This window comes from Lissotriton helveticus, chromosome 5_1 (genome assembly GCF_964261635.1).
Source record: "Lissotriton helveticus chromosome 5_1, aLisHel1.1, whole genome shotgun sequence".
Taxonomy (NCBI): Eukaryota; Metazoa; Chordata; class Amphibia; order Caudata; family Salamandridae; genus Lissotriton; species Lissotriton helveticus.
Window position 1 is genome coordinate 63,723,981 of NC_136065.1, and position 20,114 is coordinate 63,744,094.

A 20,114-nucleotide genomic window follows, 5' to 3' on the forward strand; every position below is an offset into this window, starting at 1 on the left:
GAAAGAGGTCAGTAGATCCAAGGCTGCCCCCCCCACCCCCCTCAGACGAGATGTAAGTACTGAGGGAGAGAGGGTGTCGAAGGCAGCAGTCAGATCCAAAAGGACCAGGAGGGTGGTCTGACCCCCATCCACTGTCCTACGGATGTTATCGAGCACAATGGTGAGGGCCGACTCGGTACTATGTTCCCTCCTGAATCCATGCTGGGAGGAGTCCAAGCAGCCCGAGCATTCCACGAAGGCAGCAAGATGCTTGTTCAGATGTACTTCAAGCATCTTAGCCGGAGCGGGAAGCAACGAAATAGGGCGGAAGTTTTTTAAGACCTCCGGGTCAAGGGAGGCCTTTTTTAGCAGTGGTTTTACCACTGCCTTCTTCCACTCCAACGGGAAGACACCATTTCTTATAGCTAGATTCATTATCTCCAGCAGCGGTGGTAAAAGGGTCTCCCGACACTGCTTAATGATTTTTAGTGGGCAAGTATCCATGGGGGAACCGGATTTGATCTTATTAGTCAAGAATTCAAGATCCTCAAGAATAAGAGGTGGAAAAGAATCCAAGGAGCCCAATGAGGAGGAGTCAGTGGTTAGCGTGTTTATCTCAGCCATGACAGTGGGCACACTGATGCAGGCTCTTTGTTTTTCAAGAGCTAGGTGGATGTCCTCTATCTTCGTGTGGAAAAAAGAGGCAATCCTATCGCATAGGTCCTGCGAAGGTACGACAGGGTCAGGGGCCTGTAGATTGGCGAGGGAATCAACAATTTTGAAAAGCTCCTTCGGCGAAGAGAGCGAGGATGTCAGGGTCACAAAGTAATCCTGTTTAGCCTGCACGATCTCAGCCTTATATTTCCTGATAAGGAGTTTGTGAGCCTCCTTATTCTTGAGGTCCCAACTGGAGTGCCAAAGCCTCTCCTTCCTCCTTACCTCTTGTCTGAGGAGCCTAAGGGAGTCGGAGAACCACGGGGCAGATGGTTTCTTCCTAGCTCGACGGCGGGTCAGTGTAGGGGCCAGTTCATTCATAGCCTCAGTAATAACATACTCAAAATGACCAACTGCGGTCTGTACATTATCCATGCCGGTGGTAGAAAGGCTAACAGCCCAGGGCTCAAACGAGTGACTGTTAATATTCCTGAAGTTTCTCGCCGTTTCCACAACGTGATTTCCCTTTTTGCCTCCTTCCTCCCTATCATACTGCAGGTGAAATGGAACTGCAAGATGGTCAGACCAGGACAAGTGCAGCGGATCCTTCGTGGTAAGGCGGACGTCATTTGAAAAAATTTCATCCAACAAATGGCCCGCCCGATGAGTAGCCCCGTGGACTAACTGCACAAGTCCACAGGACGCCAGCCCTTCAGTAAGATTTAAAGTATCGGAGACATCATGTCGTTCTAGGTGGTAGTTAAAATCGCCAAGGATGGTGAAATTCTCCCGACCAAAGTATGGTTCCAGAACCTGCAAAAGACTGGAAATAAAGCCAGTTCGCGGGCCTGGTGGTCGATATAATAAGATACCATTGAGGAAAGGGCGCTGTACTTCCTTGATAGTGAAATAAAGTGCTTGAAAACACTCTGGAAAGTCAAGGATGGGTACAATATGGCATTGTAGATGATCTTTATAAAGGATCGCTATGCCCCCTCCCACTCGGCCCTGCCTGTCAAGTCTAGCCAAGCAGTACCCCTCCGGGACTGCTTCAATTAGGTCAGGGCCAGACGACTCTTTAGCCCATGTTTCGGTTCAGGCGTTCTATCCGAAACCATCTCCCTGAACATTATCTTATTTTTAACAAGGGAGCGGGCATTAATCAGAATGCCTTCTACTCCCTTGCTCCTAGGTCTACTAGGATCCGAATGACCAGAGGAAGAGTGTTGGGGGGGATTAATAGACCTAGGGTTAAGATAACAGCCACATTGTAAGGGGGAGAGAAAATCGGCAGGTTCAAAAGTATGCATACATCCCGAAATGCGAGGTTTCAGGCGCAGCATTTCCTGAAAGGAGTAACTATGGAGGGGGGATCTGTAAAGGTCACGATTCAGAGTCCAGCCGCCCAGCGCGTCCTCAGCGCGGACGGGCGCAGACGGGCTGGACTCTGGCGTGACTCCGGCGTCACTGCGGCGCCCACGATGCGCGTACACGCTGCGCGTCATATCCTTACAATTTATAGAGGGCTCTAGCGAGTCCACGTGCTATGCTTCAGCCAGTAGCTGAAGAGCGACTAGCTCGCCCCACCCAAGATGGCCCCCAGGTCAACCGAGCGCTGGGACCGGGCTGCCCAAGTGGCAGTGAGAGTGGCGTAGTGCCACAGTGTAAGAAAGCGGTCCGTGGCAAAAGGAGCACAGGTCTTGCCGCCATTTCCTGCTCGAGGGACACGCCCACCTCGGTTGGCCACGCCCGCCCTCCCAGGACTCTATAAAAACGCGCTGACCGCTAGCGCTTCTTCTTTCACTCGCTGAATACTCCTGAGGCGAACTAGCCGGGAGCAACCTCTTTTTAAACATTGTGAGATTTTTAATAACTGTATATTGTGTTCTTAAAAGCCTATTTTGCACAATTCTCTGGCATTACCTTAGTCAGCGCCGGGAAGCAGATTGATTGCTGTCTCTGCCCTGACCTCGCGTCTTGCCGCCATTTCCTGCTCGAGGGACACGCCCACCTCGGTTGGCCACGCCCCCCCTCCCAGGACTCTATAAAAACGCGCTGACCGCTAGCGCTTCTTCTTCCACTCGCTGAATACTCCTGAGGCGAACTAGCCGGGAGCAACCTCTTTTTAAACATTGTGAGATTTTTAATAACTGTATATTGTGTTCTTAAAAGCCTATTTTGCACAATTCTCTGGCATTACCTTAGTCAGCGCTGGGAAGCAGATTGATTGCTGTCTCTGCCCTGACCTCGCGTCTTGCCGCCATTTCCTGCTCGAGGGACACGCCCACCTCGGTTGGCCACGCCCCCCTCCCAGGACTCTATAAAAACGCGCTGACCGCTAGCGCTTCTTCTTTCACTCGCTGAATACTCCTGAGGCGAACTAGCCGGGAGCAACCTCTTTTTAAACATTGTGAGATTTTTAATAACTGTATATTGTGTTCTTAAAAGCCTATTTTGCACAATTCTCTGGCATTACCTTAGTCAGCGCTGGGAAGCAGATTGATTGCTGTCTCTGCCCTGACCTTGCGTCTTGCCGCCATTTCCTGCTCGAGGGACACGCCCACCTCGGTTGGCCACGCCCCCCTACCAGGACTCTATAAAAACGCGCTGACCGCCAGCGCTTCTTCTTTCACTCGCTGAATACTCCTGAGGTGAACTAGCCGGGAGCAACCTCTTTTTAAACATTGTGAGATTTTTAATAACTGTATATTGTGTTCTTAAAAGCCTATTTTGCACAATTCTCTGGCATTACCTTAGTCAGCGCTGGGAAGCAGATTGATTGCTGTCTCTGCCCTGACCTCGCGTCTTGCCGCCATTTCCTGCTCGAGGGACACGCCCACCTCGGTAGGCCACGCCCCCCCTCCCAGGACTCTATAAAAACGCGCTGACCGCTAGCGCTTCTTCTTTCACTCGCTGAATACTCCTGAGGCGAACTAGCCGGGAGCAACCTCTTTTTAAACATTGTGAGATTTTTAATAACTGTATATTGTGTTCTTAAAAGCATATTTTGCACAATTCTCTGGCATTACCTTAGTCAGCGCTGGGAAGCAGATTGATTGCTGTCTCTGCCCTGACCTCGCGTCTTGCCGCCATTTCCTGCTCGAGGGACACGCCCACCTCGGTTGGCCACGCCCCCTCCTCCCTGCTTAATCTCACACTATAAAACATGAGTACCAGCCGGAAGCGCAGCGGGCGCGACGATTGCGCGCCAAAGGCGCGCTTAAGGCAAGCTCGTCTGCGCTCGTCCGGCCTCGGACGTGCCCGTGGCACCCCTCCCTGCCCTGGCCCCTCCGCCAGCCGCCGCCCCTCTTCCGCAACTAGCACGTGAGTCTCTTCTCCGTCTCCGAGACTTTGCACACAAGGGTCACCTGTCATTTCTCGATACCGCCTACCCTCTGCACGAGTTCACTAGCCAGGGCCTACTAACATGTGGCTTACTCAATGTCAGTGAGATTTACAGACACCACTGTGCCTAATGTAGGACTGCACTGTTCACACTAGCTCTAGTGCACTATATTTATTCAATACCTCTTGACACATGTAACCAAAACTTACTGAAACTATTTTTTAAACAAATCAACCAAACCAGTAATGCATTCTCTTACTAATAAATTTTCTAGACAACAATTCAGTCTTGTTAGTCAAGTTCATTGCTTTTATGTAGTTTCATAAATATGCCATACTTTTTTAACCAATACTGCAATTCAATATCATTGCAAATATATACACATATATAACATCAGTTCAACAAGAAAATATGATTGGTTTCATCTGTGTACTTTCATGGTTTCCCAATGCATTTCGATGCGGTTGCATCTTCGTCAGGGGAATTAACTGTGTAGGACAAATAACAGCGATCATATATACAAAACTATCATTTCATTTGGCAACAATCAATTAAATTATATCATAAGCAATCTTCCAAAGGTAACTTGAATGTGCCCGCACTCCCTGCCCTCCCAAGCACTCTTGTGTACTTCATACTGTGGTTGTCCCTATACATGCTATCAGAATCAAACAAGTGCAATCAACATACGTGTCAACTGAGTGAAAACGTGACTCAAAACATCAGGGGATTCAATTACAAATAAAAGTGAGAATAAAAACGTACCCTCTGTACAACAACTCCTAGTTGTGTCCTTATTTTCAGATGGAATATCTAACCTGTAAGTCAAGTATGATACTCGTGTAAATGAACCAACCGCACAACAAGCTGCCAAATCCAAGTTATATGGATCGTTACTTTACTTACTGCTCTCTAGGTAATCGAGTAGAACCCTCCGTTAGCACTGCTCTCGCCTCCTACAAAAACGGTAAAAATCATGTTACCCTGTTAATTAAACTCACTAACTACTGGCGCTCCGCTAGTATTATCACCCTCCAACGTGCAAGAGTTACCGTAATTGTTACACTCGTGCCGTCCTCATCTCCTCGACTCTCCTTCAAACACAAAAACGCCGTACTGCAAGACGCCATGTCGGGCAATATATAAACCCGTCATCATTAGTTGACCGTGGTCTCCGCCCCTTGTTTTACATTACCTCGTTGGTACAATCAGCAATAAATAAGAGCAACTCAAGTGTGGACACAATCCCACAGATCTTAAAGAAATATAGTTGTATCAACATACCCTTCGCTCTGCAACAACCACACCGCTGCTGTCCGTGTTAACTAGTTGCAAACTACATTTCCATCTCGTCCATGAAAATAGAAAGAGGACTCACGGTTTACCGATGCTGAGCCTCCCGAGTCTAACATACGTGAACCACTACTCCCCACTTCGCCTAAATGCTTACTGGACGTTAAGAGAACTCTACAGATGCACGATAAATAATAAACACAAATGCAAAAGTAAAAATAATAACAGTGGAAATAAAAGTAGAAAAGATAAAAGTAGAAATAATGAAAGTGATGCCAATAATAATTGGATCAGTCCACACTTTGTTGTTAACACTTGTCCCAATTCTAATCCTGTATTCACACCTTATTATGTTACCACAGTTATTCAAGCAATTACAAATAACATGAAAATTCAATTTTCTCATTTAGCCCACCCGGTTTCACGGTATTTAAGTGTCTCATCCAGAATGTCTCTCTCTGCGCTATTCTTATGTTGGGATCCACATGGGGTTCGACCAACACCTGCTCTAGTACAGTGAATTTTAATTGCGGAATAGTATGTTTTCTTTCTCTCCAATGTTGCGCCAGACTAGATTTTTCTTGCCCTAATCTTATGTTAGACTTATGTTCTGTGATTCGTATCTTAATTTTCCTTGTTGTACGTCCAACATAGACTAGACCACAAGGGCACTTGATGGCATATATCACAGAACTAGTATTGCAGTCTGAAGTATGTCTGAGTTTTATCAGTTTACCTGTATGCGGATGTGCAAAAGTCTCTCCAGTCTGTACATTTCCACAATGGCTACAATTAAAACATTTACGCATTCCTTTTGTTCTCTCGTGCGAAGCCTGCACGTTTTGACGTTTCAATAGTTCTTTCAGATTTTTTGACCTCGACAGTGCGAAAATTGGTTTATCGAAAAAAACCATCTTAAAGTCTTCTTCTTGCTCAATCATCTCCCACCTCTTTAATATGCTTTTCTTGATCTTCGATGTTAATGTTGATTGCTTCAGCACACACACCTCACGTTTCGATGAGCTTTTTTGCACCTTCTGCAATAGATCTTGTCTGCTTTTTAATATTACTTTCTGTTTTGCCTCTTTGAGTACCTTTTCCGGGTACCCTCTCTTGCTCCACTCAGTGAAGATACATAAAGTATTACTTGAAAATAGAAGGTGTGCAAGCTACATATACAGTTAAGTTTATCACGTTACTCAATGTCAGGTCACTGCCTAAACACGCCAATGAAATTCAACTGCTCATTGACACTCATCACCTTGACGCACTATTCCTTACCGAGACTTGGACTCATGCTGACTGCAATATTGACCTCGATCTGGCGTGCCCTCAAGATTTTAAAATACTGCATCTCCCCAGGCCAAAGGGCCGTGGCGGGGGAGTGGGCGTTATTCACCGAGCATCCTGGTCGATTGGCATTTTAGACATAGACCCAGTTGCCGGGACGGAACTCCTTGGCCTTTCTATAAACTGTCACCATGGAGCCATCGTCACGGCCATTATCTGCTATCGCCCCCCGGGAGCCTTTAACGCCCAACAGCAACAATCGCTACTCACCACTTTCTCCAATATGGCCACTTCCCACCACAAGCTGATCATTCTAGGAGATTTTAATCTCTGGCCCAATGGAAGCCTGGACAGTGCACTGCACAACCTAGTACTTTCCTGTGATAGCGTAGGACTTTCACAATTGGTTAACAAACCCACCCACACAGCTGGGCACCAATTGGATTTAATCTTTGCCTCCCCTCAGTTAGTACACTTGAGCGACATCCTGCCCATGTGCTGGACCGACCATGCACTTATTAAATTTCACATTTTTTGTGACAGAGCTAAAAGGCCTCCACGTAGCACTACCTCCGATTTTCTGTATAGGGATTGGAAAGCCCTTGACAAACTAAGAGCGGCGGGCACTGTATTTAATGTGGCAAACAGTTTCACCCCCACTAACTCGGTGGAGAACAATTTTACAGCCTTCTGTTCAATAATCTCCTCTACCTCAGACTCCCTCGCCCCCCAGAAGAAATGCAAAGCAAAGAGCAGAGCTCCAGCCCCCTGGTTTAACGACTCTCTGAAAACCCTCAAACTAGCCTGCAGACAATCAGAGAGGAAATGGAGACAAGGCTACTCCGACACTAATAAAGCACTCTGGAAAAACCATCTCCAGGCATATAAAACTGCAATTGCTCAGAGTAAAGCCAACTATTTCTGTACCACGATCAGCAACGCCAATAACAGCTCAAAAAGCATATTTCAGATTCTCAAAAACCTCACCCACCCTGAATGTGCCACAAAAACTACTCTTCCCACTCAAGCCCTCTGTGACAACCTTGCGTTATTTTTCAAAAACAAAATTGAAATCATTATCCACAACCTGAACTCCTCCCTTCCATCATGCGGTCCCAACATATCAAGGGCCTGTACCAGTGACTCGGTCTCGGTGCACTCAGTTCATCCCCCTATGGAAAAGCTGCGGGAGTTCCCCCCCATCCCAGAAACTGAATTTGAAAGGCTGGTGCTTGGGATCACCTCGGGCTCCCCTCTTGACCCGCTGCCTCCAAAAATTTGGAAAAGTTTTGGTACTGAACTCTTTGTCACCCTCCGTAGGATCTGCAATCAATCCTTACATTGCGGATTTGTGCCATCTTCTTGGAAGCAGGCTCTAATTACGCCGCTATTGAAAAAACCTTCCTTGAACCCCGATTGTTTGTCTAACTATCGGCCTATCTCCCTCTTGCCATTCCCGGCAAAGATTGCCGAACGTTGGGTAAGTGCCTGTCTTTCCGCTCATCTGGAGCAAAATCAGATCCTGGATGATTTTCAATTTGGCTTCCGCCCTGCCCACGGGACCGAAACAGCTGTCCTGACAGCCATGGAGGACCTTCGTATGCGGGCAGACAGGGGCCAGGCAGTAGCCTTGATCTTGCTGGACCTGTCTGCCGCATTTGATACGGTTAACCATGGGATCCTGTTGGAGAGACTCTGTGAGGCTGGGGTGGAAGGCACAGTCCTGCTATGGTTCCACTCCTACCTACGGGACAGAAGGCAGGCTGTGTTTCTCCCCCCTTTTCAATCCACCTTCTCCACTGTCCCCCACGGGGTCCCCCAGGGTTCTTCCATCAGCCCCATCCTCTTTAACGTGTACCTTAAACCCCTGATCACGTTAATAAAGGCCCACAGGTTAAAAACTATTAACTATGCGGACGACACCCAGCTCATCCTCTCTTGGGAGGGAGAAGACTCTACCCCCCTTGCAGCTTTTCATGACTGCCTTAGGGAGACGGCTGGGTGGTTACACAAAAACTCCCTGCAATTTAATTCCTCTAAAACGGAGGTTCTGTATTGTGCGGGAAGTCGAATACCTCGCCAGTTCCCCTGCGATTTTTGGCCTCCGGAAACACCAGATAAACCTCTGCCAGTCACGTCGGTCCGCAACCTAGGGGCCACACTGAACAATAGATTGAGCACAGAAACCCAAGTTGCAATAACTGTGGGAACCTGCTCGGCGCTTCTGCGCTCCTTGCGCAAAATTATGCCACTCCTCCCTGCACAAGCCCGGGAGCTGATAGTCAGGTGCACTATCCTTAGTCGCCTGGACTATTGTAACGCGCTGCTACTTGAGTCCCCAGTTGCTCTACTAGATCGACTCCAACGAGTTCAGTCGGCCGCAGCCAAGTTAGTTCTTGGCTGGACCAGGAGATCTTCCGCCACAGCGGCCTTAGCCGAACTACATTGGCTCCCACTTAAACAACGAGTGGCTTTCAAGACCCTCTGCCTCGTCTTTAAAGCGCTCCACGGAGCTGGGCCCAAACCTCTGCAGGCCATGTTTACCTGGTACATCCCTACCAGAACCCTACGCTCAGCCTCTGTTGTATCTGGGAACAATTACCAGACAGGCAAAGTCAGGACGGGGGGCAGATCCTTCAGAGTCGCAGCGGCTAAACTGTGGAACAGTCTGCCTCCTGAAATCCGTCAAATCTCACAACTCCTCCCCTTCGGAAACGCATCACAACCTGGCTATTCCCTTAAATCCTAATTTCACTTGCTCCTAGCCGTCAGTCCCCCTCAGTTAAGAGTATTCTCCAGCGCCAGGAAACCTGCAAGGTGTCAGCCGCGCTTTACAAATGTTTTAAATAAATAATAATAATAGTTCCAGAACTAGATATTACAAGTGAGCAGGTAAGCCATATTAAGGTATGTATTGGGCACTGGTCAAAATGAGTTACCTAGTTACATAATGGCTTCGCTGAAACATATGGTGTTTGGTATCAAACACCTCAAATTAATAAACCCTCACTGATTCCTTTGATGGATTTTTATTTTTTATTTTTTTTATTTCAAATGATTTTATTAAGAAAAGTTTTTTTAGCATTGTAAGTACAGAAAGAAAGAAGGCAATACTGGTCATGTTATTACGCCTTTAGGGTTACAATTGGCATACATTATATATGGTTAGGCGTTAACACTTTGAGTAGGCAAGACTGGTCAGGTTATAACGCCGTTGGGGTTACAATTGCGTACATTATATATGGTTCGGCATTTACACGTTGGGTAGTCATTTACGATCCATGGTGTTTGAAGCCTTGAGGGGCCTATGTATCACCCTCGTGAGAGGAAAGCGAAAGTGGGAGAGCAGAGAAGGAAAGAGAAAAGAGGACAGTAAGACAGTAGTGACGGCGCTTTAGTTAGCAGGAGCGTTCACGAGTTTGGGTATCTTGGAGGTATCCCTGAAACCCTACTAGCCCTCTGGTGTGCAGGCTGACTGGTCTGGTCCAGTCCAGCCTGCCACCACAGACTAGTTTCTGACCCCTAGGAGGTGAGAGCCATGCCCCCGGAGGCAGAAACAATGCCTGTTCTGGCAGGAGGTGTTTACACCTCTAGGAAGGCTAGTAAATCAGAATATCAAGGCAGGAGGCTTCAAAGGCCTCAGCAGCCTTGATACCCAAGACTTTCACAGGTAGGGGAGATGCCACACCCCTGGCCCGGGTCTATTTGGCATCAGGACATTGGGCAAATTAGCTAGTCAAGAGGTGTGTTCACCCTCAGGCTAGTAGCAACCCCAAGGTTGGATACCTTGAAGTGCACATGACTAGGGAAATTCCCCCATCGTTTTTTTTGGTGAAATGGGTCCTCTGGGTCAGGGTTATGCCCACTTCCCACAGGACATTGTCATGTAGAGGGTTTAGTCACTAGAAAAGGTAGGTAGCCCATTGGTTACTACCTGTAATTTCATGTAAGAACCCTAAATACAGTATTTAGGTGGCTCTCCTGATGTTAGGACCTGGGTTTGAGCAGACACAAAGAAGAAGTGGAAAAAGAAGAGTGCTGACACGAGAACAGAGGAGCAGCGTTTCACTTGGCGCCAAACCTACCTGCTGCCGCCAACACTCATGGAGAAAATGACACCGCCTGCTGCTGTGCAGACTCCAAGAAAACTGGAGGGCTGCCAGTGAATCACCAGTGCACTTCCTTGGAGTAGAGGAGCTACTCCCTCACAGGCACCAAAGAAGCAAGGTCCGATTCACTGCCCTGCAGCTTACCGGGACTACCGATGCCGCAGCTGCCCGGGAATTGGTCACGGTGCTCTCACAGATCAGATCTGTCCTCCCTCCAAGTGTGGGGACACCAGGACCCGCAGAGCACCAATACCCGGGGTACCAGACCCCTTGCAGCAAAGAAGGCATGTTGTGTCCAGCCTGGACATCAACGCCGAGGAAGACTGACCTGCATGTCGAGAGACATCGGGGACAGTGAGACCCATACTGAGTTTGGCCCTGCTGTCCTGGTAGCCCCCTTCTATGTAGGACCAAGACAAGGAGTGAGCCTCCGACTGCCGCCACCCTAGGTCACAAAGCACCTCTGTACCCAAGCCCCACCGCTCGGGTCCGAGAGGTGACGGTGCCAATGGGGTTGTGTCGCCCTCAAAGGCTGAGCCCACCCTTGGGTTTGCCCGGGCTGGACTCTCAAGTACTACCTGCAGTCTCTTTTTGCAGGCCTCCTCGAACCGGGAGTGTCTTCCACAGCAGAAACCCAACACCTAAAAGCACCACTGCACCCGAGCCCCACAGCCCGAGGAAAAGTGGTCCAATGGTGTCCTTATGTGCCTGAGCATCTCAAAGACCGAGCCCCCTGTGGGTTCACTCGACTGGCGACCTCCCTCCCCCATCCCAGACTGCAGCCTCTTTCCAACCAGATTGATCCCCATTGAAGTGAACGGGGCACCCAACGCTGTAAAACATCTCTGCATCCAGCCGCCCAATGTTGCCTTATGGTGCTGCCTTAGACCTTGCCCCATATTCGCTTTAAGTCCAGGAGAACAGTCACATAAGTCGCTGACAAGTGTCTGAATACAGTATATGTTTTCCCCCGTAGGAAAACATTAACACTCCAGAAATTGGACTGAAATTAAGAGATGAAAATAAAATGTATAAAGCACTCTAATACCCGTAGGTGTCTAGGCGCTGGCCTAAAAGACAAAAGCCTACCAGATAGAATGATGGATAATTCTAATTCCTGAAACTATTGATTAAAAAGTCAAGCTTTTAATGCCTTTCTGAAAGCCATCAGATCGGTCTTCATCTTAAAATTGAGGGACACTTTGAAATTTTTACTTGTTTCAAAAGTTTACACTATCTCGAAAAGTACATACCCATTTCTGATGGTCTTGGTATCTAAATTCTTATAAAAATCTGTTATTTATATACATTGTTGGATTTTTGTAGAGTGTGTATCTCGCTTTGTGTGTACAATAAATGCTTAGCACTACCCTCTGATATGCCTAACTGCTCACCCACACTACCGTGAAAACCGAGCATTTGGGTTATCATTTGTGACTGAAAGCCAGTTGGGGTTTGCCCGGACTCTTTACACAATGAACTTCATTTTGGTCCATTCTATAGAGAGCCCGCTTCCTACATCCAGGCATAATACAAATTGAGCCCACATATAGAGTACCCCGGCCCATGACTTGCCTCTTCGTTCACTCATAGCATGTCATCTGGGTGAGGGCAGGACGTTCTCACAGTTCATGTTTAAAAACTCTCACTTTTAATACATATATCAATAAAGCCTGAAGTGGTCGTGCTTGGACATTTGCCAACAGTCATTTCCACTGAAATGGCCACAACCCATCCCACTGACAGGCACTTTTTAATGATAAAACAATATGGCATTCAATGATGTGTGGGAATCCAGTTTGAGCCAATGTTTAGCATTTGAACATCACCAGGTAGTGCTCTGAATTGTTCTGATTTTATTAAAATCTGTGTTCCATCACACTTCAGAAGTAACAAAAAATGCTTTTGTAAGTGCACATATATTTTAAACTATTTGATTTACAAGCTATTTAAATGTTATTTTAAAAAAACTGACATCATACTGCCTTTCATTTGACCTTCTCTGTACCCCAACACGATTGAGACAGTTCACTTTACAAAAGCCTATACCTTTGCAGTCAGATAAAGAAAAGTAAACATCTGTCTCCAGGATAAAATAAGCAGCAGTTTGTAGGAAGAGAGGACCTGACATTTGACCTGTCTTTGCACAGCATAAGTGACCAGATAAAAACAAAATGTAATGCTCATGTTATTTCTGACTCCTACAAAGGAATTGTTACTCTCCTGACACAACCACCTCTTTATATATCATACATACCCAGGTTCTGAGGGACACTGGGTTACCTCATTATTGCTAATGGTATACCTTTCCTTCTCCAGCTCCCCAACTTCTTCCTGAAGAGGCACAATTATAGCATGTACTCGCAGGACATGCAGTTTGACAACGGGCTCCTGAACATGAAGACGCGGTGAGTATCACAGAGCCTGCTATGTTTCTGTTGTTTCACTGTGTGCTTGGCCACCTGACAGCTGTTGTGTGTATGCTTTGAACCTACAGGGGAGCATCTTTGTAGACCTCTGCAGTTGTCCGATACTTGGCGCAGCACTTTAAGCTCCTCACACAGGTGTTGCTGTGGCAGTTTCAGCATGTTAGGCAGCTGGCTAGCGCATGCTTTCTGGCAGCTCTGGAAAGCCCTTATTTGCTTACTCTTGTATTGCATTCATGTCACAGGTAAAAATTTAAAGTGGGGCAATATTTAAAAGTAGGTAAAGTTCAATTTTATGACGCGACTCGTATATAGAATTATATGCTGTTCATTTAGTTGTTGGGTCAGATAAGTCCACTTCTTTTTGTCCATTTTTCACAATAGGAGTCCATAATGAGAGTTTGGCGTGACGGATGGTGCACAGTATGTGTGCACCTTGTGCCAGCACCTCCATCTACAGCATCTACCTGTCCACTTCCAGTGTCTCGTGCCCCACAGTCACTATCATTGTCTTTTCTTAAGGTTATTTCTTCCTGTGTGCGATTGTTCCTCCTGCCGCAGAATCAATGTCAACTATTCTCGGTCTCCCTCTCCCAGGATAATTTCTCCATCAGTGACTGTGTCTTGACACCCATGCTGTCAAGCACAGGGAGCGGGGACGTTCTGTATTGAAGTAAGAGACAAAGTGAACATTGCTGCCTACTGAAAAGTCTAAGTTGTGAGGCCTTTTCTTGGTGTTCTTGAGAAGACATTTGTCAGTGGCAGGAGCTACCGAGGGCACTGCTATTCACCACCGTTCTCCACGAGTTACTGTACTGGTGTACGCCAACTGAATGATCAAGTTATTTGCCAGGATAACCAGGACAATCTGTCAGGACTTACTTCAGGAAGTGGAGGGGATAGCAGTTCAAATTCAGTGCAACAGGGTAAGCAACATTCAGTGGGAATTAAAGAAGGAATGCGCACAGAATCCGAGATTGTAACTGGATATAAGAAATACGGGCCCAACGCTATTGTAGTGTTTTGGTGACTGATCTGGCCTGTATGGTTAGATAGTGACTGTGACTTGAACCGGCAATATCGTTTTGAGTAAGGCCCAGGAACTAGTTCAGAGAACCTGAAATCAGCACATTCTTCTAAAACCAGTGACACTGGACCACACACTGGGTCTGTGAAGGTCACATTCCTCCTGGTTGGTATGGGGCTTAGGAAGGAGGCTGCTTGAACAAGCACACTGTAAACAGATGCTGCAGGTTCAACTCTTTCTGAAGGCGAAGGAGTAGCTATATATGCACAAATTATGCTCTTGGTGCATTGTGCTTCCTCCTGGGTTGAGCTTTGGCATTCTTATGTCTCATGGAAAGGCTCAGTCAGTCGAGTTGTCCTTAAGAATATCTTCCATTTGATGGGCCACGTGCAGGTCTTCCCAGGAATCTGGTCTCTCCTGACAGGCACAGTCTCCTTTCTTGACATGTCACTTACCATGTCAGGAATGATGTAATATGTGACGTCATCCGCAGCGCATTGCGGGGGCGCGAGTTATAGTAAGTCTAACTAACTATAACCGTCGGATTTCACAGGTTGTGTACAAGTGAAATGTCCAGCTAACTATAACGTCCCTGAAACCTTCGGTTTTTTCAGTGAATAGATATATATTTAATGAACCTACTTTAATGGTTGAAAATATGTCTATTTGTTCTGTATGTGAGTGAAAGTGGTGAACAGGAGGCGATATGGGGTAAAAAGTGTGAAGGTGAGCGCAAGAGAGTAACAAAGTGAATAAGGGTGTGAGAGAGACATTGGGTGACTGAGAAATTGAGAGATTCTGAAAGTGTGCAAGCAGCAGGTGTTGGCCAACTATGTTCTGCATGCAGCTGTTGTTCCCTGCTGGTCCTAGCTGGTGACAAGGCTCTATGCTTAGCTCTCAGCAGGGTGCCAAAGCCCACTCTGCCTAGCCAAAGGCTATGTGCAGCAGGGTTTGGCCGCAGAGCCGGCCTTCACTCGCCGCTGATGAATAACCCCCTTTGCGCTTCGCTGCGCATATTGAGCACTGGCCGCAGGGCCTGGCCTGTAACAGGATTCATGGTTTCCCTCGCCCAGTGGTAAATCTCCTGCTGATCCAGTTCTACAGACCGTGCCAGCAAAATAACATGGGCCTGTGAAGTTTGCTGTGGGTTCGTGGTCCCATGCTCGTGAGGCTTGTACCAGATTTGCACCTGGATCCGCAGAAAGCAGACTTCATTGGGCAGTATGATTCCGAGCTTCAAGAACTGGGATCCACATCCCCAGTCGCTAAATCAGCATTCTTTAAATAAAGACATTAACACAGGGAATTCTGGGTTAGGGCTTGCTCAATGCTCTTATGTGGTCTTTACGTTTGTTTTCCATGAAGCCGGTACCGAGTCCCAGCATCCTGTAATGTAGGTCACAACATTTTTCGGTCTCGGCCAGGCAGCGCATGCGCTGCTCTAGGAGATAACCTTTACAAATTGGTCAGCTCTTTTCAAGCACCCGTGCTTGTGCTGGCGTCCACCTTGCGGGAGCGAGCAGCGGCGCGCACGCCACAAGCATGAGAGCTTGAAAAGAGCTGTCAAGCAGCGGCCTTCTGTTTTCAATTTGCGTGCCGCGTGTGCTTGCTCCTCCACTGCCTGTCTCACCCTCAAAGCATGTGTTTCCCGTGTTATGTTAGTTGATGGCTAGCGTTGTGCTTTGGCTCGTAAAATCCAAGCCAGACCCCCTCCCCTCGGGCTCGGCTCTTCCCAAAGTTATCCGTGTACAGCCAAGAAATGTTATGTTTCCCTCGCACTTGACTACGGTGTCAGCGAACGATAACTTTAGATTAACAAAATAAACTAAAGATGCAGACAACCTTAAATAGAAAAAAGCACCAGTGGTACTCGTGAAAACACCCTGAGATAACTGCCTACAACCCACTTCTTCTGTCATTAGTCTTCTAATTGCCACACGTAACAGATGGCACACTGTATCTGAGATTAGGACTCCCCGCATGAGCCCCATAACAAATATTTTCATCTCCCGCGCTCCGCTCTCCATGTTTGAACACACCTCCACTACGTTAAAATCGTGGAACAGCGCATGCGCACGTCACGTCACTACTTGCTCGTTGCGACGCATGTGCAGTAGAGGCAATGGAGCCCCAGTAACACTGAACTTCGGAACAAAGCTAGATAACTGGGGTAACCACAGACTACCTCAAGGAGTTACTGTATGGTGGGCTCCTTTTTCTTGTTGCTGGAGACGCTCTCCGTTATTGAGCAAATGCACCCCTCTTTCTTTTAGAAGTCACACCCAGACTTCCATGAACACCATACGATACAAAACTAGCTATCCTTTCGTTTTAGTATGAACTAGACTTGTTAAAGGAAACACCCTTAGCATCGATAAATGTCTTGTGACAAACCCTTCAATCTCATTTCCTAGTTTTCGGAGTTGTGGTTAAAGAGCAGTAGCTGAATATTCCAACGGCTGTAGCCGATTTTGTCTTCTTGACTTTTCCATCCTGAGAAAGACAATGTAACTTCTGCCTGTCCATATCATGCTGTAGACATGGAGCAATACAGCAGACCCAGCATTTCAACTTCTAGTATATTTTAAGTTGGGGCTTCTGCATCCTTACTCTGACTAGGAAATGAGAAACTGATGGTCCCAATATGCAGAGGACTCCTAGCTGAAAACTTGAGGCTTGGGAAGGTGTCACTATGAGCAGCTGTGGTGGTTGTGTGTCCACAGTTGCTGTGCTAGTGCTGGCATTGAGACGCCACTTCCCACCTCTTGTTCCATGAAAATCTTACACTTTCACTACAACCGTAGGGGCCTGCGCATCTTCTCTCTCTCCGGGTCACTGCCTACACTTCAAATGTAAAGGCTGGCAGTTTATTTTAACTTTAAATCCGACACTCATAAGTAGCCTCCATATAGCACTCTGGCCCAGTCCAGTGTGTGTATTCATTTTATTTTTTATACTGTTAAGGTGAGTTGTCGCTGTTGTGTCGTTGCTGGTGGGCTGGGGAAGTTTTCTATTTCGCATTTGCAAACCTCCATCTAATGAGTGTTGAAAGTCTGATTTTATTTTTTATTGTGTACTTGCTAAAAAAAAAACATCCATCGACTTATATCATTTTTCAAGTAATGTCCATTTAATTGTGTCACAGTGTCCTTCTATTTTGTTTTGTATCATGCACTTTTATCCCAGTATTGAAATATGAACAATCTGTCCCAGAGCAACTCTAGTCTGACCTGCATTTTGCAGTGTTTCCCAGTTCTGAGGCAATAACCAGGTTCTCACAACGTAATTTATAGTGAACTGTCCCATGCACCAATATCTCACGTAAGACACCTCTATCCTGATTTGCATCTTGCACTAGTGTACTGAGACCTCTGCGGTGCCCTAGAGCTCCACAGAGCACCTTTATCCTCACTTGCATAATGAACTTGTATGTCCGTGCTGAGGTAACAATTGAGGCTCTTCAGTACAACTGTCCCGATTTATAACTCAATCCTGGCCTGCCTTTTGCACTACCTTAAGGAAGGCCCGCCCACTGTATTAACAAGCATTGGCATAGCCAATAGGTTTCGCCTTTGGAACCTTATAAGTATTTAGTTATGCAGTACAATTTCCTTGGTGCAACAATATCAACTGTTGCATGGCTAAACACTTATAAGGTCCCAAAGGCGAGACCTATTGGCTATGCCAATGCTTGTTTCTGACGTTGGAGCCAGCCAATTGAAGGCCGTCAGTTTTGCAAACCGGTCTCTGGGTTCATGGAACTCCAATGGAATATGGAAGAAAAAGTTTCCTTGTCTAATGAGGTTAGGGTATTTTTTTACATTTTGGGACTTCCAAACTTGGCAATGGCTTGAGTAGCAGGGTTACTGAGCTGTGACTTGGTGATTGACCGAGAGATTTGCACGCCGTTATTTGTTTCCATATTTTCTTGGATTAGTATTGTTTAAGAATGTATTTAGATCTGCTTCTACTCCTGCCCACCAGTCGAGAAAGGAGACTACTCACAATTCCATGTATATCATGTGACTTTAATCCATATATGCTACAATTGAACCCAGTTCACTTGAATGTTTTTTCCAGCTTCAAATCACTCATCCAATTTGTCTATGAGACTGAACAGTCCAGCTCATCATGCTTTTCCCACCTAGATTTTGCAGAAGTGTGTGGCATACATCCGTGTTAGATTGTGCAGACATATGTAGCAGAAATCAATGTTGAATTGTACAGACGAGTGACATTGTGTAGAATAAATTAAAGTTCTCAAATCTTTCTTGCACTCTTTTCCCGTACTCTGTCAGATCTATCAATTAGTGCTTTATTTCGCATTTAAAAGCAAATACATAGACAAGTACATCCGGCAGCTGATCGGGCAACGTCCCAGCGATAACTGCGTGATGGGCGCATACATTAATACGCGAACCATCCTTGTCCTTGGTGCAGGACCCCCTGTTTCTTTTTTTTCCTCCTTTAATTGTTTGGGGATGGGAGGGGGTAGTTTTCTCTTGTATATAGAGTTACTTCTGCAGTCCAGGTAATGCTGCCGGCCACCGGGTTGTAGGCACTAAAGCTGTGTACCTAAGATCTTTATGCAATCTATACGCGGCCAGCCAATGTGGTTGTAGGCATATAGCTGTGCACTACCGTAGGATTGCTCTCCTTCGTTTTCTCAAACTTTAATAAAAAGATTTGTTCCATTAAAGCAAATTCATAAAAGTTTATATAAAAGGATATTCAAACGTATCAAATTATCGTAAAAATTTGTCTTAAAACAATTTTTCTTTCATAAAACCCTTAAACAGCATAAATATCACCTCACTAATTCAACTGTATCTTGATGCATTTACATTTTTTCATGGTTTGCTTATTATAACAAATTTAACATTTGATCACGTTTGTTAACCTACGAGTTTTTGATGCTGCACACAAAAACTAGACCACCGCCAAGCAAGCATAAGGAGTCTCTAATTGTAACATAACAAACAATGCAGTATTGTAATTATGTAGACAGAATTTCTTCAAGAATGGAATTATAAATATTTTCCTCTCTGTTTTGTAAAAATGGCAGAAATACAATATGTGGATAATTGATTTTCTTGATTGGGAATCACACGGATATCGTCCCAGTTGGTTCTCGGAAAACAATTTCGCTGGGTAGCCCAGCATCATAGTTACATAGTCCAACCAAAACCTTGTTAACATGAAGCAATGGCGATTATTGCTCGCACAAGCAAGGTACGAAAATTGGCCGTGCACCATTATGTGGCTCATATTATAAGCCATTACCTTGGCTTTATCTCTGTATCTATGTTCTCTTTCCTGCGCACATTTCTCTAAGAAAGATTGTATTAAATTTGCCTTCAAAAAGGTTTCACATTGTACGGGGTCTTTGTAAAGGACCCCCAATCCCAGAGATTCTAGCGTGCACCTTATATAATTTAGCCACACAATTTTAGACCCATATGCCAATTTCATGACGTCATTTATGATACATTGGTTTATCTGTATTGACTCCCGTTCCCAAATTGACAACCAGAGTAACAAAGGAGCCAGTTTGATTGTCAGATATGTAGGGTAAACCTAGTTCTTTGTGTGTGATTACATTGGTACACGCCTTGGGGGCGGACAGTAGCCTCTTGGTAAACCCATCCTCTATTTTTTGACGAGTGGCCACATTGCTTATACCCCACATTGCTGCCCATATGTAGCCACAGAGACAGTTGAATACTGATAGATTTTTGACCATCTCTGGTATTGGTTTGTTTCCCAGATTCAATGTGAACCTGAAGATTGCGGCTATGCTTTTGTTCATCTGTGTGGCCCCCGAAGAGACCATCATTTTCCAATCTAAATTATTGTTGAAGAATGCCTAAATATGGGAAATTGGCTACAATGTCAACTTTTCGCTCATCGATGGCATAATTTCCTTTCTTTTTACTTTTGCCTATACACATAATAAAAGACTTTGCTTTGTTTACTTGTAGATCATGGTT

The 20,114-nt window shown here is 46.0% G+C and overlaps 1 protein-coding gene across 1 annotated transcript in view; it reads left to right on the forward strand.

The window, feature by feature from the left end:
- Window positions 1-20,114, forward strand: part of C5_1H6orf136 (chromosome 5_1 C6orf136 homolog) — a 140,531-nt gene that overhangs the window by 72,527 nt on the left and 47,890 nt on the right. Inside the window, exon 3 of the mRNA XM_078641708.1 lies at window positions 12,991-13,079. Within this exon, the coding sequence (XP_078497834.1) occupies window positions 12,991-13,079 (89 nt within the window). The remainder of the gene's footprint in view (window positions 1-12,990; window positions 13,080-20,114) is intronic.